Genomic DNA, 22337 nt, shown 5'->3' on the forward strand with positions numbered 1-22337 from the left:
AAACCTCTCAAACATGTAGTTAATTATTTTGTCTTAAATGCAAAATTCATTCATAAACAAAGATTTCAGAAGGCACAGTTGTCTTTCCCCCTGTTTATAACAGAAACGAGGTCACTTCTTATATCTCTTAAAATAATTTGGTTTAATAAAAAGAACAGCAGACTTACAATTTTATAACATTGTGTTTAATTAAAGAAAATGTGTCTCTTGGTAATAACTCTCGCACTGTTTGTATCACGTTACTGTCCTCTCGTTTCCTTTGTTTGGTACGCTTGTATTATCTATACTGTATTGTCCTTTGTTTTTCCTTTCTGTAATTACTGTGTATTTTTGATGTACATTGTGACTGTCATTGAAGCCATTGTGTTCTGTAGTTTCATGTTATTGCAAGGTGGTCTGAGCTTTCTTTTTTTGATCCCCATCAAACTCTCCAACTTCCACAGACAGATGCTACTTTCCTGGTTTCTCATCTTCAAACATAATTTCACCCCACGCACATATTATATCTGGAAAAACAGGAACATTACTTACAAGACAAATCTTTCTTTTTTTTAACTGGTTCAACAACAGTCTCATATTAGTTGGTCTGCTGTTGAAACCCAATGGTCAATTTTATAATTATACAGAATTTCTCTAAGCTTGTTCAATTGCTGTATCTCTAAGGGAATTCTCAATTGTTCTTGATGTGGTTCCTTCCAGTGTGGTTAAGCTGTTAAAAGGATTTACTGTCTCAGCTCGTTTGTTTCAGATATTGATCCCAGACAAACTAATGTAGGAAAGGTGTGTTTTCCAGTCAGTCACTACAACAATAAGAAAGTTAGAACTCTATTTCTACAACTTACTGTAACTGTTCCTCATGTTAAGTCATACTGGGATGGTATCATTCGTTACCTGCTTGTAAAAAAGTTTGGACTCTACCTTACAAATATATTTTTACTAAAGAGAAGTCTATTTTAAAATGTTTTAGAAATACTACCCAGTTAAATTGTATCTTTCCCTAAGGTTTAACAAGAACATTGTCACCAACTGTTCTTTCTGTAATTCCTGTCTTGAGACAATTGTACTTTTATTTTGGACATGTACTTATACTGAAATGTTTTGGTCCGATGTCCTTAGTTTCATTCAAATCAAAATTCGCAATGATTTCTGCTTTTTTTTTAAAGACTTTTTTTTTTTTTTTAGAATCTTTAATTACAAGGAACAGACAAATATTTTCGACTTTGACTATTTTCGAATATGGTGTTCAAAAATGACATTTTAATATGATATTTTGAAGGCATACAATTTTCAAAAAATAACAAAGCTGTAAAAATACTTCAGCTCCGTGAGTGACATAGGTCTTTAATTGTATTTATTTATTTGTGCCCCATTGCTGTTGTTACCTGTTTCTACCCTTATATGTTATTGTTGTTAAGCCCCCTGCTGTTGTGTGTTTGTGTTTGTTCAGTAGGTGGCTCAAGTGGTTAAGGCTCTGGGTTGTTGACCGGAAGATCAGGGGTTCAAGCTCCAGCACTGCCAAGGTGCCACTGTTAGGCCCTCGAGCAAGGCCCTTAACCCTCTCTGCTCCAGGGGTGCCGTATCATGGCTGACCCTGCGCTCTGACCCCAACCTCCAAGGATGGGATATGCAAAGAAAGAATTTCACTGTGCTGTAATGTATATGTGACAAATAAAGGCTGTTTCATTTCATTTCTTGTTCAATAAACAAATCAATAAATGAATGAATAAATAAATAAATCTTTCACAGGTCACGAGTGTCTACTCGAATCGTACCGGAAACAAGATTTGTACTGCGCATGTGCGTAAATTAGTCTACTTCTTATCTGAAGTATGACTATGGCGTCAAATTAGCGCCATAAGTATCGTACTCGTAAAAAATAATAATACACGTAAAAATAATAATACACGCTGTCTTATTTTCTGGAGTGGAGGGTGCGTGTAGTCAAGACGGAGGCTTTAGCTCGGAAAACAATATAGCGTTTGTTATTCGCATGCAACACGTACGGCAGCCTACGTGTGTGAGAGCTGAAACATGCATCACTCATCATTTACGTACCAGTGGTGTCGCAACGCTAGTGTCGTAAATATTACATCCTCTTTCTTTTGAACAAAACAAAAACTAAAGAGAACACTAAGCAGGTGCAGCAAGTAAACTTAATGTAATTACATTAGAGCCTTGTGAAGGCTTAATGACCTATATACCTGCAGCATGACCTAGTATGACAATGCTTCATCAGAAATACATGGGTTGCCAAATTTATCCGAACATTTACACAATCAAAACTAATAAAACACAATATACAACAGTGCTCATGAACAGAATGTTTTATTTAAATGGTTTCCAGATAAGTGTTCAATACAATAGGTGCTCTTGTAGGGGCAGCGATCTGCCTACACCCCAGACGAATTACAGGTCAAGGATGGCTCTTGGTCGAACCGCTCGACTTGATCTGGTATAATACCTAGCAGGTTGTATATTTGTGTCATTGTACTGATGTGGTAGAAGTTCCTCTTGCGCTTGAGCTGTTGGTGGGGTGTTGTCAACTTGTTCATCTTTAACGCTTGCAGATGTCCCAGCATCCTCAGGATCTTCTTTTGTGCTGAGAAGGTGGTGCCCGTTTCTGCGATACACCTGACCTTCCGATGTGCGTACATGGTAAGATCTTTGGGTATTTGCAGGGTGAACAACAACAGCTGGTTTCCAAAGGCCGTGTTCTTGTATACGAACAAATTGTCCTTGGTGAAGCTGTGGCAGTGGATGGGCAGAGCGGTCATAATACCTTTTCTGCTGCTGCTGTTTCTTTACACACTGGGAGTGTGTCTCTGTATAATTGACGACTTCGGGCATGAGCTGCTTGTTGGTGTTTGGCAAGATAGAATGCAGCCTGCAGCTCATAAGAAGCTGGGCGGGTGACTTGAAGTTGTCGACAGGTGTATTCCTATACTCTAGCAGACTAAGGTAGGGATCTTTTCTGTCCGTCTTGGCTTTGGCGAGAATTGTCTTTACTATTTGTCTTCTAGGCCAAACCATTGCTCTGGGGGTAGTGGGGGCTTGTGGTGTTGTGTGTGAAACCCCATGCTGTCACAAAGTTCTCAAATTCCTTGCATCGATATTGTGGGCCATTGTCAGAGACAAATTTCTCTGGAATGCCATGCCTCACAAAGATAACGTTGAGTTTTTTGATGACAGCGCCAGATGTTGCGGTGCTCAGCCTATCCAATTCAAAGAAGCGACTAAAGTAGTCCACAGTGATCATGTATTCTTCGCTGTTCCTCATGAGGGATCATGGGCTCTTTGATGTTAGAACAACGTCTTTCTTGGCAAGTACCGCATCTTTCTATCAGGTGCTCAATCCCTTTGCACATACCTGGCCAGAATAATACATCTTGTGCCCGCTGTTTAGATTTCTCTATGCCCATATGACCAAAGTGAATGCGTGAGAGCATCTCTTCTCTGAGTGAGGTGGGTATGACTATTTTTTCACCTTTGAGAATGATTCCATTGGTCACTGAGAGTTCATCTCGGAAATTCCAGTAATCAGTGATTTCTGCAGGGCATTGTCTCCTCTCCTCAGGCCATCCATCCAGTATTACCTTTCTGGGTTGTATGAATTGGCTGTCGATCTCAGTCTCAGCACGAATTTGTTGCAACTTTGTGTCAGTGACTGGTAAGCTCTTGTACACCATGTGAACTTGCAGGTCCATACCTTCGCTGAGATTGTCATGGTCTGTTGCTATGGATCTTCTTGAGAGGGTGTCTGCCACAGGAATTTCTTTGCCTGGGCGGTGCGTGATGGTGATGTTATATTTCTGAAGTTGGAGTATCATTCTCTGTAGACGCAGAGGGGCTGCAGCCAGTGGTTTTTTCATCACTGATTCGAGCGGCTTGTGATTGGACTCCACTATGATACCGCGTCCGTAGACATATTTGTGAAAACGCTTACAACCGAACAAGACTGCATACAGTTCCTTCTCTATTTGAGCGTAGCTAACCTCAGATTCATTCAGGGACCTTGATGCATAACTGAGTGGCTTTTCATCTTGCAAGAGAACTGCTCCAAGACCGTATTTGGATGTGTCCACTTGAAGGTGAAGTTTTTTCTTTGGGTCGTAGTACACCAGCACTGGACCTGGTTCTTTAGTTATGAGATCTTTCATTTTGCAGAATGCAGTGTCATGTTGTGCATCCCATATGAACTCACTGGACTGTTTGAGCAATTAACGGAGTGGTGCGTTGATCTCTGACAAACAGGGCACAAACTTGGACAGGTAGTTCACCATTCCCAACAGTGTTTCAAGTTCCGCTTTGTTTTTTGGTGGCTCCATACATTCAGTTGCTGAGACCTTTTCAGGGTCTGGTTTAATTCCATCCGCAGATAAGCAGTGTCCGAAGTAGCGAACTTCAGAGGCACTTATAGTGCTGTTCTCTGGGTTCAGTTTCACTCCTTTCTCACGAGATCTGTGCAGCATGGCACGCAGGTTGTCATCATGCTCCTTTTGGGTACGTCTGTAAACTAGAATGTCATCAACGATTGCTGTTACACCAGAAAGACCTTCGTAAGTCTCATTGATTTTGCGTTGAAATTCATCCTGAGCTGAATTTATGCCAAATGGGAGCCGACAAAATCTGTAGCGACCGAATACAGTGTTAAATGTTGTCAGCTTGGAGGATTCTTTTGTCAACTTTATTGCCCAATACCCTGAGCGGGCATCCAAGACACTGACGTACTTAGGTACTTAGACAGCTTGGGTGTGATGTCTTCTATTGTTGGTAGGGGGTAGTGTGGGCGCTTGATGGCTTTATTGAGATCGCAGGGATCCAGGCATATTCTGAGCTTGCCAGTCCTCGGTTTTTCTACAACAACGAGTGCAGTTTCTCCATGCTTTTCAGTTCATCTTTTAGCCTGTCGCGTAGGGCCAGAGGTATCCTTCTCAGTGGATAAACGACTGGGGTTGCGTCAGGTTTTAGATGAATCGTGCATTCGCCAGGGAATAATCCTATGCTATCAAATACGTCTGCGTACTCCTCCATGATGGACTTGCTCTCTTTGAGAGTGTTCACCGACAGGACCAACTTAATTAGATCCAAGTCTAAGCATGCCTTTAGGCCAAGGACAGGAGGTGCTGCGGTGTTGACTACATAAAAATTCATAATCATTTCCCTGCCCTTGTATCTGCATGGTAATTCACATGTCCCTTTTATTGCAAGCATTTGTCCTCCATATCCAGTAAGGCTGTGTGCAGTTGGCATGAGCTTGCATTGAGACTTGAGCTTGTCAAACGTGTGTGTTGGAATGACATTTGCCTGTGCTCCAGTGTCCAATTTGAAACTGATCGCAGTCTTTTCCTTTCCCATCTGAATGCTTATGAATGCCTGTTCCGTGTCAGCTATGCATGGTTTCTGCAAAACTGTATCGACAAAAAACTCTGTAGGTGAGTCGTCACCATTATCGTTGCAAGTCTCCTCTTCATTTACTATGTGGACATGTCTTTTATATGCAGAACGACAAACTTTGGCGAAGTGGTTGAGCTTTCCGCATTTGGTGCATTGTTTGCCTTTTGCAGGGCATTTCTCATAACAACCATGAGCCTGGTTGCCGCAGTAACCGCATGTTTGGTGCACTCCGTAACTTCATTGCTGCTCCGGTTTGGGGCTTTCATTCCTGCGCTTGGCATTCGCCTTTGCCACCCGCTACGTGTATTAACTGTGTGCACAGCTTGATCACGGGGGTTTCCTGCACTGTTTGCGAGCATTTTAAGCTGAGCCTGTGCGAGTTCGCGTGATCTGGCTATGTCCATGGCCTTGTCTAGCGTCAATTCAGAGCCAATACTGAGTAGTTTTTCCCGCACGCGCGGAGAGTAAATGCCAAACACGATGTGATCTCTAACCATTTCCTTGCTATCAGCATAAGCACAGTCTTTCACTAGCAGTCTTAATTCTGTCACAAATTGCTCGAAACTTTCACCGGCTACCTGTGTGTGCTCATGGAATTTATATCTGGCGAAAATTGTGTTTGTCTTAGGCATGACGTACACTTCGTATTTGTCGTAATAAGTTTTTAATACCTTTGTTTCGTCTGTTGTCAGCGCCCAAGTGTTGAAGATGTCTCTTCCTTTTTCTCCTATCCACAGCAACAGGTAACTGCACTCTTCGCTCTTTGCCTTCAGCGGACCCGCGAACATGAGCTCTGCATGCTGTTTGAACTTGCACCATGCATCTGATAGGTTAGACGATTCCCAGTTCATGTGTGGCGAAGGTACTCCTGCAAAATCAATTTCACTTTTATTCTGACACCATGTCTTATTTTCTGGAGTGGAGGGTGCGTGTAGTCAAGACAGAGGCTTTAGCTCGGAAGATAATATAGCGTTTATTATTCGCATGCAACACATACGGCAGCCTACATGTGTGTGAGAGCTGAAACATGCATCACTCATCATTTACGTACCAGTGGTGTCGCAACGCTAGTGTCGTAAATATTACACACATGAATCACAGAATTGAACACAAAATTTTAAAATAAAACAAACAAATAAAACAAGAACTCGAAACGCTAGCACAACCCCAGCACTCTGCTCCTCTAGTAAGAAAGCAATGTCATCCACACCTGCACAAAACAACTGGAACATTTAAGAACCATTTTAGACATATTACAACTGATTCATTGGACAATTAAGGCATCTAACTAACGTATAGATTGATATCGATTATATGTAGTTGTGCGTAATCTGTGCGTGTTCTCACTTGCTCAGGACAGGTATAAAAAACTAACCAGCAGTGTCGTGTGTCAGTGACGTCACTTTACTGCTTGGCTAGAAATGGGCAGTAGGTTGAGAAGCAGTGGACCAATGGAGACTTTTGTCCCATCCCCTAATTTGCATAAAACTCAACTTGTGATTTTTGAAATAACAAACTAGGAACCTGGAAAGAACAAACATCCGAGTAAAGAAATCACTGAGAATAAAAGATTTGTTTTTAATTCCTAGCGTTTCGAGTTTTATTTTTTAAGTTGTGTTTTGTGTTAAATTGTGTTTTCAATTCTGTGATTTGAGTATATTATTTTTTCTTACTTTTTTTTACTGAATATATATATAAATATACATATATATGTATATATATATATATATATATATATATATATTTATATATATATATATATATATATATATATATACAGCTCTGTTTTTTTCTTACAGGTTCATGTATTGGTGAGAAACAGTTTTGTTTCATTTTTTGTGAACTGCTGAGACAATATTTCTCCTAAATTCAAAATATAACTATTGTTATTTAGAGTGTATATTTAAAGGAAATGACAACACGTCAAAATAACCCAAGATCATGCAGTATTTGCAGAGCTTTAATAACTCAAATAAAACAAAATGCAAATAATGTGTAAACAAATTGTGTTAATGCTTTGGCTAAATAACATTAAGAAATCAGTATTTGGAGGAATAACACTGATTTGCATGCATTTTGGCTCCATGATCTCCACCAGTTTTTCACATTGCTGTTGGGGAACTTTATACCACTCTTGTTGCAAAAGAGCAAACAGCTCAGCTTTGCTTGATGATTTGTGACCATCCATCTTCCTCTTGATGACATTCCAGAGGTTTTCAATATGGTTCAAATCTGGAGATTGGGCAGTGGTCTCTTATTATTTGAACTAAATTATTATTATTATTATTATTATTATTATTATTATTATTATTATTATTATTATTATTGGAATACTAAGCAGATACAGATAGGGTTATAGTATTAATGTATTATGTAGTATATATAATAGGATTATTATTTTGTTACTATGTGTCTGGTATGAACATTTAAAAATATATATATATATATATATTTAAAAATTCTGATCTTTATGTTGTAGGGCTTTCTAATAGAGAGTAAGTTACATGAGCTACTCTCATCCATGGAGAAGAATGAACAGACTGCTTTGAAGCTGGATTGCATCTTTTCTGTGAGTAATTTTGTTCTGTAACATCTAAGTGTATCAGCTGCTGCTATTAAATCAGAAACTACATGATGGTCCCCTTAAAACTGTTTAAAGGCCTATTAATGTATATTTTTATTTTTTGTGATTACTTACAGGTCATGGGGGTTGAAAATGAAGAGGATATAAACAAAATGACCAAGTTCTTTTTGAAATATAAACTGCCCCAAACTAAGGTAGAGGTAGATTTGGGATACACTTTGTGGTTCCAACTAGTTATATCTTAGGCTCAGTCCATTTAAGGCTAACCTCTTTGCTTGTCTTTTTCCTAACAGAATGTATCAGTGAATAACCAGGCAGAGAATGAGTCCTGTCTTATCCACCCAAATGACCTACTGAGAGCTCTCCGAGCCTTCACTGCCCGGTACTGTAAAACCAAGTGTTTGTGTGTGTGTGAGAGAGAGATAGCAAGAGAGAGAGACAGAGAGAATGAGAGAGAATGAGAGAGAGAGAGAGACATTAATGGAATACCAATGTTTTTTATTTTAATCGCATTTTTTTCTAAATTTAAGAGCAGAAAAACCTAATCACAGTCGTACCATTTCACCAGTAAATGTTTAAAATAGGATGATATTACTGATAGTGTTCCCATTGCAGGGTCTCCGGCTTGATCCTGAGGCCAGTCTTCTCCCACTTCCCAAAACCATGTTTATGTTAAATATGTGTGTGGGTGATGTGTATTTCAGACACACCAAGACACTTAACTTAACTAACTAGATTCAAAATGACAACTGTTACACTGTTAAGGTGTTAGAATGAGACAGGCATAAGGTGATGCTTCACTAAAACTTTCTCCATTTGTGGATATACAAGACCTGGTGGAATCTGAGGCATGTCTGTGTATTTCCTTTTTATTTTAATTTTATTCACATTATGTATTTAAATGCCACTAAACTGCCCTTGCCCTTTCACTATTAATAATGATTTTTAATATTTGGGACACTTTCCCACAAGAGGGCAGCAATGTGTCTGGATTACGAGCACCCACTTTCAGTTTCACCCTTGATTTGTCCTTAAGTCCCTTTGTTTCACCATGTCTTAGAACTGTTGTTACCAGTGGTTTTTTTACTACTGATCCCAAGGCCACCAAGCTGGGTGACCCCTTGCTCAGGGACCACAACTGGGCCCCTGAGCAAGACCCTCAACCCTCAAGTGTTCAGCTGTATAAAATGAGATACAAAGTGAGTCACTCTGGATAAGGGCATCCGCCAAATGCCATAAATGTCAATGGATTTCTGCACTACCTCCAGCCTGCCAGCTTTTTTTTTAGCAAATGGAAAAATGCTGGAATTCTTATCTGTGCCAATCACACTTTAGATACAGAAGTAGGAGACAGAAAAAACCTTAAAAAACCTTGATTAATTCTTTCATTACTTTTATAACAGAGAAATGCCTCAAGACAGAGGGTTAGGGTTACAGTGCTGTCATGCTGGAGAGAATGAACGACTCTGAGGTTAAAGCATACTGGGAGAACATAACTAACGTCATCCCTGAATCCAAACTCAAAGTCTGGAGAGCGTTGGAGGCAGGTCTCAAGAAGCACCAGTGAGTATGAGCATGTGTGTTAGCAATAAGACTTTCACCACATAACCACGCATAATAAATAATTATAACTACATGTGTGCAGTCTCACTCCTGCACATCAGTTCCACAGTGAAATGCCACCTAATCAAGAAACAAGAGTCTTACAGAGTCAAGAGTCCTCAACAAGAGTCCTCATTTTTACATTCTTTTTTGATCAAATAATTTTTTATTTTTTAGTCTCCTGGAGCCTATCCCAGCGCACATAGGGCAAAAGGCAAGGGTACACCAGTGGTCGCCAGTCCATCGCAGGGCCAAAAGCCTTTTAGTCAACTTCAAATTAGCACCATTTTATTTTACGAAATGATGGGCAAAATAAAACGGTAAGAATATCACAATCATTGTACCAATCCCTGCCCCCGTACACTATATTGCCATAAGTGCTGGGACATCTGCCTTTACATGCACATGAAATTAATATGGAGTTGGTCCACCCATTGCAGCTATAACAGCTTCAACTCTTCTGGGAAGGCTTTCCATAAGGTGTAGGAATGTGTTTATGGGAATTTTTGACGATTCCTCTAGAAGCACGGAAACTTCAAGAGTTTTGTTGAAGAAAAAAGCTGAGGCTGGACCATCTGCCGAGACCAGAATCGAGGCTCGCCGAAAGCGTGTTGCTGCACGAGTCCAGGCCAGAAAACGGTAAGTTTATCTCTGTGTCTGTCAGGGAGAAAGCTGGGTGTGATTCAGTTCACTGAGGGTAAACAGGTACCCATTTGGCTACACTTTTTATGAACTATACCAGTATTATATACATTATGTAAATGTGTGCAGTAGTATTCTGCTTATTAATTAGAGCTTTTCATTTTCTGAACCTTCTGCATTAGGTTCAGGTTAATGATATTTTAGAAAACTATTTGTTTTTATTTTTGGATTTAACATATTTATTTCATATGATAATAAATATAAGAACCAGGGTCATAATCAGCATGAAACCTGAAATGTATTACAGTGAGTATACTTTCTGGCCTTAGACATTAGCAGTTTCCCTCCCTTGTGGGGTTGGAGGGTTTGATTCATGCCTCGGGCTAATTTTTAATCTCTGTTCGTTTAGTTTCTAACTATCAGTACATGTGATACACTTCACCATGCCTGTAGTAGGCTATGTTACACTGCTGAACCTTGGGGCTCTCAAAGCTAATTTTTGGTTATGATAAAATCCCAATAATGAATGCAACTTTGATAATGTTGAGTTGGTGTTTACAGCAATGTAAAAAAAAAAAAAAACTAATATGACTTTTCTTCAGGGACTCCACTATGCGAACATTGCTCTAACTGATATTAACTTAAACTATGTTAATGATATTATATGTTAATGATATTATTATTTAGAATATAACTGCATTTTTTGCTTTTAGATTTTAGCTAGCATTCTTATTTTGACTGTTGTCTGTTGTATATTTTTCTTTAATGAAAAACTAAAGACAAGCAGTTGGAGATGATGTCCAGAAGAAGGAGGATGCTCTCCCATTTCAGAGACAGATGGAGCAAAGTGAAAGAGTAAGAGAAGTTTGATATATATATATATATATATATATATATATAGTATATATATATATATATATATATATATATACTATATTGCCAAAAGTATTCGCTCACCCATCCAAATAATCAGAATCAGGTGTTCCAATCACTTCCATGGCCACAGGTGTATAAAATCAAGCACCTAGGCATGCAGACTGTTTTTACAAACATTTGTGAAAGAATGGGTCGCTCTCTGGAGCTCAGTGAATTCCAGCGTGGAACTGTGATAGGATGCCACCTGTGCAACAAATCCAGTCGTGAAATTTCCTCGCTCCTAAATATTCCACAGTCAACTGTCAGCTGTATTATAAGAACGTGGAAGTGTTTGGGAACGACAGCAACTCAGCCACGAAGTGGTAGGCCACGTAAACTGACGGAGCGGGGTCAGCGGATGCTGAGGCGCATAGTGCGAAGAGGTCGCCAACTTTCTGCAGAGTCAATCGCTACAGATCTCCAAACTTCATGTGGGCTTCAGATTAGCTCAAGAACAGTGCACAGAGAGCTTCATGGAATGGGTTTCCATGGCCGAGCAGCTGCATCCAAGCCATACATCACCAAGTGCAATGCAAAGCGTCGGATGCAGTGGTGTAAAGCACGCCGCCACTGGACTCTAGAGCAGTGGAGACGCGTTCTCTGGAGTGACGAATCGCGCTTCTCCATCTGGCAATCTGATGGACGAGTCTGGGTTTGGCGGTTGCCAGGAGGACTGCATTGTGCCAAGTGTAAAGTTTGGTGGAGGGTGATTATGGTGTGGGGTTGTTTTTCAGGAGCTGGGCTTGGCCCCTTAGTTCCAGTGAAAGGAACTCTGAATGCTTCAGCATACCAAGACATTTTGGACAATTCCATGCTCCCAACTTTGTGGGAACAGTTTGGAGCTGGCCCCTTCCTCTTCCAACATGACTGTGCACCAGTGCACAAAGCAAGGTCCATAAAGACATGGATGACAGAGTCTGGTGTGGAGGAACTTGACTGGCCTGCTCAGAGTCCTGACCTCAACCCGATAGAACACCTTTGGGATGAATTAGAGCGGAGACTGAGAGCCAGGCCTTCTCGTCCAACATCAGTGTGTGACCTCACAAATGCGCTTCTGGAAGAATGGTCAAAAATTCCCATAAACACACTCCTAAACCTTGTGGACAGCCTTCCCAGAAGAGTTGAAGCTGTTATAGCTGGAAAGGGTGGACCGATGTCATATTGAACCCTATGGATTAGGAATGGGATGTCACTTAAGTTCATATGCGAGTCAAGGCAGGTGAGCGAATACTTTTGGCAATATAGTGTATATATATATATATATATATATATATATATATATATATATATATATATATATATATATGTAAGAATATATGTTGCATTATTGTGCAGTATGTACAGTAACAATGGCATGAGATACACAGTATAACCAGTGGATATTCAATTCAATTTAATTAAAAAACTTTATTTGTCCCCAAGGGGCAATTAAAGGCACATGAGCAGCATGAAGGGCATAATAATAATAATAAAAATACAGTTTAAAAAATATAGAATATATAAAGAACAGTACTAGTAATAAAAGGAAATTGAAGCCACAGTAATGATATTGCACAGTGTGTCACTCTGTAATGTGTGTAGGAGCATGAATGTCATGTACGTGGGCAGTGTGCAGTGTACAGGCATGGTACGTTCATGACTGGCGAGTTATAAAGTGCGGTGCTTTCCGATGTTAAAGGGTGAGTGATGTGTGGTCTACTGTTAGTCCTGATTGTTTAATAGTCTGACAGCCTGGGGGGAGAAGCTGTCCTTCAGTCAGCTAGTTTCGGACTTCATACTGTGGTATCACCTTCCTGAGTGCAGCAGTGACAGTAGATTGTGGCTCAGATGGGTTGGGTCTTTGAGGATCTTTTGGGCTTTCCTCACACATCGGCTGACGTAGATATCCTGGAGGGAGGGAAGCTCACCTCCGACAATGTGGCTGGTCATTCAGACCACTCTCTGCAGTGCTTGTGAGCGGTGCAGTTGCCGTACCAGGTGGTGATGCAGCCAATCAAGATGCTCTCCACAGTGCAGGTGTAGAATGATGGGTTTGCGCCAAACTTTCTCAGGCACCTGAGGAAGAAGAAGCGCTGGTGAGCCTTCTTCGCCACTGCGTCTGTGTGAACAGTCCATGTGAGGTCCTCAGTGATGAGTATCTCGAGGAACTTTATGCTGTTGACCCGTTCCACTGGACTTCCGTTGATTGTGATGGGGGTGTGTTCTCTTTCCTGTCTCCTGAAGTCCACTATTAGCTCCTTGGTCTTTTCGATGTTGAGAGAGAGATTGTTCTCTTGACAACAGTGTGTCAGAGTGCTCACCTCTTCTCTGTAGGCCGTCTCATCGTTTTCTGTGATCCGGCCTACCACCGTTGTGTCATCAGCAAATTTAATATACAGTCATGGGAATATAGGGAGTAGGAGTGTAACGATACACCAATGCCACGGTTCGGTTGGTTCACGGTTTTGGAGCCATGGTTCAGTTCGGTTCTGTTTGCCGTGGGAGCAGGGTTCATGTCATGGCACCAGCAATGCTAAAAAAACACTAGATTCACTTTTTACTTAATAATAATGAAAACAACAATAATTGAACTTTATCTTTATTAACTTTATACATTGGCTTCACAATTCTCTGTAGTTCTCTGTAGACTAGTCAGAAATATTTTTTTTTCTGTAGTGCAGTCAGCATAATTGAATAAACTAAAATGAAATAAATACCTCCAATGTAGACTAGTCAGATATAAACACTGGTTTGTTCACTCACTTTAACATACATTTGGAATGTTCAATTAAGTTTTAAGTTCTTCAAAAACACCATCAGGTCCACATTCTCAGGTGAGAGGCTTTCCCTCTGTGCTCTAACAATGTCCCCTGCTGTAGAGAACACCCTCTCACTGGGGACAGATGTTGCTGGGACTCCAAGGTAAGGTAGCATTTAGTCAACTTGGCTACATGGGGAAACTGGCTCTCATTGTCCTTCCACCATGCAAGTTGATTTGACTCCACTGGAAGAGTTGGCACTTGCTTGGCACTCGACCTCCTCTTTTACCATTTGAGATGGAGACTTGTTTGCAGGAGTCCTCAGATTCACTGGAAATAACTTTCCAAACAGTTCAGAGATTGGTGCTCTTTTGGCTGGAGGATCACCACTTCTGGTTGCTTCTAAATGCTCCTCTGAGGCCAGCGCCTAAAAAGGACAAAGCCACAAAATAGTTCCAAGTTGATATTGCTAATTGCAATTCATACCTAACAAAAAAAACTACCAAAAACATAGTGATGCTCATCATTTCTCATGATCTACACTACCAGTCAAAAGTTTGGACACACCTTTTAATTCAATGTTTTTTGTTTAGGGATTTATTTTCTACATTCTACAATAATACTGGAGATTTCAAAACTATGAAATAACACACATGGACTTAAGTAATCCATATGTAATGACAAAAAACAACAGTCAGTTGTTATTTTAAGACACGAAGGTCAGGTGTTCTGGAATAGTTCTTGCAAGAACAGTATTGTCAAGTGCATTTGCAAAACCCATCAAGCACCATGATGAAACTGGCTCACATGAAGACCATCCCAGTAAAGCAAGACCAAAACTTACCTCTGCTGCAGAGGAGAAGTTCATTTAGAGTTACCAGCCTCAGAAATCACCAATTAACAGCACCTCAGATTAGAGCCGTTATGAAGGCTTTACAGAGCATCAGTAGCAGACATATCTCAATATCAACTGTTCAATGGACATTATTGTGTATTTTGGCCGCCTTCAGCATTGTTTTACAATGTAGAAAGAAATAAACATTAGGAAAGATCATGTAATTAGAAGATGTGTCCAAACTTTTGACTGGTAGTGTAAGTTTCTGTTTCTGTTTTAAATGCTAAAATTAAATGGAAAAATTATACACATTGTTTTCACAGGACATATTTACTAATAAGATGCATTGCCAGTCTGTATGAAACTAAATTGTATTGGTCAAATTTAATTTATTAAATTAAGTTTGGATTCAATAAATTAAAAAAAATATCTGTGGGGGATAGTATTCTAGAATTTCATATTAGAAGTGTTTCCTGTATAAGTAAGTTTTGTGAAACAGTTACGACAGATGAATACTTTCTGGATGCACTGTATAACGATTTATCAGTTGATTAGAAAATTGATTTCAAGACATGAATTAAGTGTCACACAAGGGAGACATCTAAATTGAAAGTTGTTGGGAAACACTGGTTGTAAATTCTGTTTTTTTTGTCTTGTTTTTTTTTTAAATAAATTTCTATATAGCAGCCAACTGAAATCAGCATTTACATGCTTCCAGTAGGGAGCTAATTCTTTATCTCCCTTGGATAGTGCTAGAGCTGCTCACCAGTGGATCTCTTCATTTAAAATATGCACACGCTATTACTGACTACTACTTTATTAAGTATTTTTTACATTGCTTAGTTTTCAGCAATATTCTTGCTGTTGATCTTTCTCCTTTTGTATTCCCCCTGGGAGGTCAGTAACATACCTAATGAGATATTTTGTTGTCGACTTTTGCAGAAACACGCTGTGTTTGGAGCTGGAGCTGTTTCATCTTTGCATTCTGTTCTCCCCTCTCACACCATTCTTATAAAAAGTTGCTCTGTTTTTTAACCCTATTATTGTTCCTGTTTTAATAAAACTATTTGCTCAGTTGTTCCTTTCATTGTTCCTGCCAAAATAAAGCTGTTGGTTCTGGTATTTAATTTTGGTTGGTCCTATTTTAATGCAACTTTTTGCCCAGTTGTATAACTGAAGTAGTGTTTTCAGTCTCACACTAAATTATATGCCAGCAATTTTCAGTATTAACCACTGCATATAATGTCTTACCTGGCGTCTATCATCTTTGCCAGTTAGCTGAATGTTTTGCCAGTCCATTTGTGTGAAGTAACAGTTCGGCCACTATTTCCTCCATGTTTTCATAGTGTCTTATGATGGATATGCAGTGTTTGGTCCCCACCGATCCTTTTACACACAGGGTAGCAGTTGCTACTCAACCCTCATTACAATTATCAGATGACAAAATTCATGATGACACTGTAAGATTGTCAACTATAAATAAATACTGGTTAAGCAAAACATGTTTTAGCACACGTGTGTGACAAATATTTGTTAGATGTGTGTGATATTGATAATATGCTTATACACAGTTGTGAGTAGTTCCAACACTTTACATTCCATAATCTAACAGACCTGGATCATCTCATTAACTGACTAGTAAATTGCTTCCTGACCCGAAATGGGACGTTCTGCTGGGGCCTTCTAGGAAAAGGGTAAGCAAACACTAACAACATTGTGCATGAGCGCCCTCTACTGCCTGATCATGATAATGTAGCATTTTCTCAGGCTTGTGGAACTACGTACCTGATTGTAGTTCGGGTGAATGAAATTAAACTCAGTTTTTGTGCACACACGATTTCGTGTGTGTGTATATCAAAATAATATAAATTAGTTTCAGCTGTGAAAGTTTGGATTTTTAACATGTCTGTCTGTTAATGCATGTTACCTCAAATCGCATATTTATTGTTCAAGGTGAGTTCCTTTATCAAAAACTCCCTAAAAATAACCAATAGCGAACGTTCTGTATAGTTCTTATGGGAATTTTAGTTTTCGATTATCAAATAAAACCTAAAAATAACCATTAGAGAACGTTCTGTATATGTTCTCTTTAGGTTGTAACAAAAAAGCCTTCCTGCAACAGTATATCAAGGAAAAATCCTGCACTTTCAAGAATTTTTGCACTCTTGTTAGAATTCTGAAGGTCCATCAGTGGGATGTTCCAACACAAGCACAGTTCCTGAGCGCAGCTGAAAATCCTTCACAACCGATTAAATTTCTGCAGGACCTTTTTGTAAGGTCAGTCTGCAGTACACATGCTGCAGTATGTCACAGTGTTATTTTGAGGGCCCTGTTTTATACATCAAATTGGTGCAATGGAGCTTGTCAGCTTCAAAATGGCTTGCTTTTTCTCCCACAGACAGTTTGCATCTCCTTTTTTAAACAACTTTCAGAGATGAATCCCAGGGCCCAAACCAAGCGAAGACTACTAACCATTAAAACAATACGTCTAACAGGGCAACAAGAAACACCTGTCAGTCACGTGTTCCAAAATGTTTTAATCATTAGAAAAATGGGTGGATTCAAAACAAAAAGGTGCCATGTTTTAAGTTGTTTAACACATCCAGATGTAGATACCAAGAAATGAAAATTAAAATCTATGTATATTCATCTTTGGATAAATTTCACAGTACAGCAAAAATAAAAGAATTGGATTTGCTGTTCACACATGTGCTTGTGACACGTCGCTTAGTGGTAGCAGTAGTAGTAGATAAACAATCCTTAATTTTTTGAGTGTCTGTCTCCAACTTCATTACAGTTTTGCTCTCGAGCTGTCCGACTGTCATTTTCCACGCCGGTCACGTTATTAACTACTCTACCCATAATGCATTGCTCAGTCCTTTCGTATTTTGCGAGTTACTTTGGCGCATGCGCAGCTGCTTTGACCTACACAGTCGCAGGAGAAAATGGCAGCGCTTGGTCTGGGGCTGCAGGTATGACTTTCTGAAAACGTTTGTGTATATATTTTATTTAACCAAGCAGGCAATACCACGACACTAATGTGACATGTTGTCTTGGTATAAAATACATCTAAATAGTTGTTTGTTATTTAAGTGTACATGTAACCTTAAGACCACTCATACAGGCCGGCTAGTCAATGTGTAGCGCTTAATGTTAGCAGTAGGAGCAGCAGTTTTGCTAGCCAGATATTTCCTGTAAGTTATATCATTATATACGGACATAGTAGTATTTTTTATTATAATTATTAACGAAAAGCTGAATTGAATGATTGTCTCGAAGCACTAGTTTTCTTTATTTACACAGAGGATTAGCTATAGACTGTATGTTGAGACAGTTAGCCGTAAGGCGCTGTAGTGGCACTATGGCCAACCGTGATGCACTTGAAGGTTATGAAGCGAGGTAGTTTATTAACTTGTACACTGTATTTTTTTATATTATAATCACATTCAATTTATTTTTAAAAGGGCTTAATAATGAAGGCACTAATATTACTGTGGTAATAAAAATGTTTCACTTCTCTCTCTCTCTCTCTCTCTCTCTCTCTCTCTCTCTCTTTCTCCAGGTGCGTCAGTTGAGCACGTCGGTTGCCCGACCGGCAGCAAAGCTGATTAAGGTAATATAGAGGACAAAGATGTTTCTGTTGGGTTTGTTTTTTTATTGTAAAGTTTATACATTATGAAAACACTTGTATGTAAATTGAGGACACTAAATTCACACTAACAGAAGCCGTTTTCAGTGGTGCACGTTACAAATCTTGTTTCTCAAGATTAACATTAACATTATTGACTTAAATGTACGTATTTACGTGAGCACAATTCTTTAATTGACATCGGTTTAGATGCTAATCACAAACATGCATTAACTAATAGTGATTCTTTCAATGATTAAAGTCGACATAAAGTAAATAGACAGCTTACTAATACACTATATTGATAAAAGTTTTGGGACACCCCTCCAAATCATTGAATTCAGGTGTTGTTTTTCAGGGGTTGGGTCTGACCCCTTAGTTCCAGTGAAAGGAACTCTTAATGCTTCAGCATACCAAGACATTTTGGACAATTTCATGCTCCCAACTTTGTGGGAACAGTTTGGGGATGACCCCTTCCTGTTCCAACATGACTGCACACCAGTGCACAAAGCAAGGTCCATAAAGACATGGAAGAGCGAGTTTGGTGTGGAGGAACTTGACTGGCCTGCACAGAGTCCTGACCTGCACCTGATAAAACACTTTGGGATGAATTAGAGCAGAGACTGTGAGCCAGACCTTCTCGTCCAACATCAATGCCTGACCTCACAAATGCGCTTCTAGAGGAATGGTCAAAAATTCTGATAAACACACTCCTAAACCTTGTGGAAAGCCTTCCCAGAAGAGTTGAAGTTGTTCTAGTTACAAAGGGTGGGCCAACTCCATATTATATTCATGTGCATGTAAAAGCAGATGTCCCAGTTTTAGCCTGGCTCGCAGACTCCGCTCTAATTCATCCCAAATGTGTTCTATTGGGTTGAGGTCAGGATTCTTGCTTTGTGCACTGGTGTGCAGTCATGTTGGAACAGGAAGGGGTCATCCCCAAACTGTTCCCACAAAGTTGGGAGGATGAAATTGTTCAAAATGTCTTGGTATGCTGAAGCATTGAGAGTTCCTTTCACTGTAACTAAGGGGCCAAGCACAAACCCTGAAAAACAACACCTAAATTCACTTATTTGGAGGGGTGTAATAATAAAGATATCAGGGCCAAATTTTGTAAAGAGTCTAAACTGTAACTCTGTATCCCCAGCCCCCCATTCAGGTGTATGGAGTGGAGGGCCGTTATGCCACCGCTCTGTATTCTGCAGCCAGCAAGCAGAAGAATCTGGAAAAGGTGGAGCAAGAGCTGGGTCGTGTGTCTGTGAGTGTCTCTTTCTCCAGCTTGTTATAGTATTGCCATGTACCTCTGTCTTTATATGTACTATATTCTCATGCTCTTATATTTCTTTTTTCAGAGTCTGATTAAGGATCCTAAGCTGTCCAGTATTGTGTTGAATCCACACGTCAAACGCAGCATTAAACAGAAGACTGTCAATGATGCTTTGAACAAGGCCAAGCTCTCTCCAATCACAATCAACTTCATCAGTGAGTATCTGTCACTGCACACCCAGGAACACTGACTTATGCAGGTAGTTTTTTCCTTCTCATGGTGGGAAAACTTCAAGTCTACACAAATCTGAATTAGGAAGAGGAGCTAGTTTTTTGAAGAATATTTTGCCATAGAAAATAGCTTTCTTAGGTTTTAAGTCCAGTTGGCTATTTAAAATTGGCTATAAATAAGATTATTTGGCATGTCTGTATTGCTAGATTTTCATTGTACATTGGATGTCATATGAAGTGTGTTGACTTCTGTCTTTTCATTGACTGGTTTAGTAAATCTACCATGCAATTATCTATAATGACTGTCAGATTTATTATAAGGATGCATTGTCCTCTAATCGTTATTCATACACTCTGTGACTATTAGAAAGTTGATGCTGTAAGTTTAAAAGTTCTGTTTGTTTTCTCTAACATCCCCAGTATGTGCCTCATGTCAGCGCTATTATTAACTGTATGACCTTGAAAAGCAAAATACAGTACAGTGAACCAGTGATACATTTGTACAAGTGTCTGCATTTATACTGAATGTTTTCTTGGCACTTGTGGGTGTCCTCGCTTCATGTCAAATAATTCTTTTGATTTCTCCACTATAGACGTGCTGGCTGATAATGGCCGTCTGTCCCTAACCTCAGATGTCATTACTGCTTTTGGCAAAATGATGAGCGCTCACAGAGGAGAGGTTACCTGCTCAGTCACCACTGCTCAGGTCAGACTTCCTGTTTTTCTATTGTTTCAGCAAGCATTTGGTGTGATAATATGCACAAATAACAATCTATCTGTGTGAGATGCTAAACCCCCCAATCCTCCTGTTTTGTGAATTCAGCCCCTGGATGAGGCTAACCTTGCTGAGTTGAAGGTAGCGCTCAATGGGTTCTTGGCAAAGGGAGAGACTATCAAGCTTGAGACCAAGGTGGGTGTTGTGCACTTTACAAGATAATTTAGATATTCTGGAGGGAAAGAACCAGTTTTTTGTACACCATAATCCACTTCACAATTAATCATTTCCTTTTTTGTTTGTGTGATGCTTATTGTTATTATTATTATTATCATGTGTATGTCTGGTCATGTAGGCACCACTGCTCATTTAAACACAATGTTGAGCATTAAACAGATCAAATATTTGCACCTTGATGCAAAAAACACGGCTCTTGCGTGTCTGTCTGATGCATGCTAGTGATGTGATGTTGGAAACAGAGACATCTATGTGATCTGTGACATCCAAAGCTTTATTTCCACAAACATTTCCTCATGGCTGTTTCATATTCTGGTTCAAACATGAGAGAATATTCGAAAAGGCCTGGGAAGTAGTAAATAGAAAGAAATGGACAGCCCCTGCACTGCTGAATAAATCATGTTTCTTAATAAACATTCCCCAACACTCCCCAGTTCACAAGCATACGTTTAGGACTAGAGCTAAACTATGTGAATAAGGCTGCAAGTGTTGATCAAAGCAGATTCATAAAATTGTTACAGTACAAGTTCATCCCATTTGCTAAATTCTTTCATAAATTCATTCATGGACTCACTTGTTCATACATTGTATAAATACATCAACGCTGACACCCTTTTTAGTGCCTTTGGTTTTCAGAATACAAAGTGGTTGATTTATTACATGGAAACACAAAATATGGCTGGTTCTGCTGAGAGAAACAAACTGCTATTCAACCATGTGACCACGAGATGTCACTATTGTGCACCATGTTGAAAATCTTGGACTAATGAACCATTGCACGATACAGTTGAGGGGAAAACCTCTGTGTTTCACAAAGCTTCATTTCACCATCACTAGCGCTAAAGAACTTAGCAAGTTAATGTGTTATGGTTACACTGCCATTTCCGAGCTGCTTTTTCAGAGTGATATGTTGCCTGTTGTATTTAGTTCATCATTGTGAAAAGAGAGGGAGGGTTTTTTTTGTTGTTGGGGTGTGTGTGTGTGTGTCTACCAATTCATTAGTAATGTCCAAAATGACATACTTAAGTATGTTTCTAAACTATTTGGATTTTTACTATCTGTACCCTGATTTGGAAGTATGAATACTACAAGTCTGTGGTAATGGGAAAAGATAAATAAAAATAAATTTAAAAAACACATTTGATGGGGAAGTGTTATTGACAGGAGATAGTGGTTCTAGTAAGGTTTAGTTGAATAGTGTAAAATGCTTTTTGGTGTGATGTCTGTAATTCTCACTGTCTCTGTTTTGTTGTTTTAGCAGGTTTTGTCTTGTAAAATAAGAATATTTCTTAATGAGAATATTTCTGTTTTCAGTGTGATCCTTCCATCCTCGGAGGTATGGTCGTCAGTATCGGTGATAAATATGTGGACATGTCCACCAAGTCAAAGATCCAGAAGCTCACCAAGCTGATCAGGGAGACTTAAGTCCTGTGGACTGACCAGAACCAGTCAGATGTAGATTGAGGGGGTGGAGCTCCTGCCCCACTTTACATATGATTGAACTATTGTGTCCTCTTGTATTGGTAATAAATAATCTGTAACATTTACTC

The 22337-nt window shown here is 39.4% G+C and overlaps 1 protein-coding gene across 1 annotated transcript; it reads left to right on the plus strand.

The window, feature by feature from the left end:
• The first annotated feature begins 17595 nt into the window (after window positions 1–17595).
• atp5po (ATP synthase peripheral stalk subunit OSCP) lies at window positions 17596–22334 on the plus strand. The gene is made up of 7 exons (XM_058393717.1): window positions 17596–17682; window positions 18273–18323; window positions 19486–19596; window positions 19691–19820; window positions 20429–20541; window positions 20659–20745; window positions 22102–22334. The coding sequence occupies exons 1-7, from the start codon at window positions 17656–17658 to the stop codon at window positions 22210–22212; spliced, it is 630 nt and encodes a 209-aa protein (XP_058249700.1). The 5' UTR covers window positions 17596–17655; the 3' UTR covers window positions 22213–22334.
• Window positions 22335–22337: the final 3 nt, after the last annotated feature.

This window comes from Hemibagrus wyckioides, linkage group LG06 (assembly GCF_019097595.1).
Source record: "Hemibagrus wyckioides isolate EC202008001 linkage group LG06, SWU_Hwy_1.0, whole genome shotgun sequence".
NCBI classification, from domain to species: domain Eukaryota; kingdom Metazoa; phylum Chordata; class Actinopteri; order Siluriformes; family Bagridae; genus Hemibagrus; species Hemibagrus wyckioides.

What these genes read in the sequence shown, in the direction of transcription:
- atp5po (XM_058393717.1), top strand. Translation starts at nt 17,656, where the DNA reads ATGGCAGCGCTTGGTCTGGGGCTGCAG. An exon ending in CGGCAGCAAAGCTGATTAAG is followed by an intron (nt 18,324 to 19,485) that starts GTAATATAGAGG and finishes CTGTATCCCCAG; the next exon opens with CCCCCCATTCAGGTGTATGG. An exon ending in GCTCAGTCACCACTGCTCAG is followed by an intron (nt 20,542 to 20,658) that starts GTCAGACTTCCT and finishes TTGTGAATTCAG; the next exon opens with CCCCTGGATGAGGCTAACCT.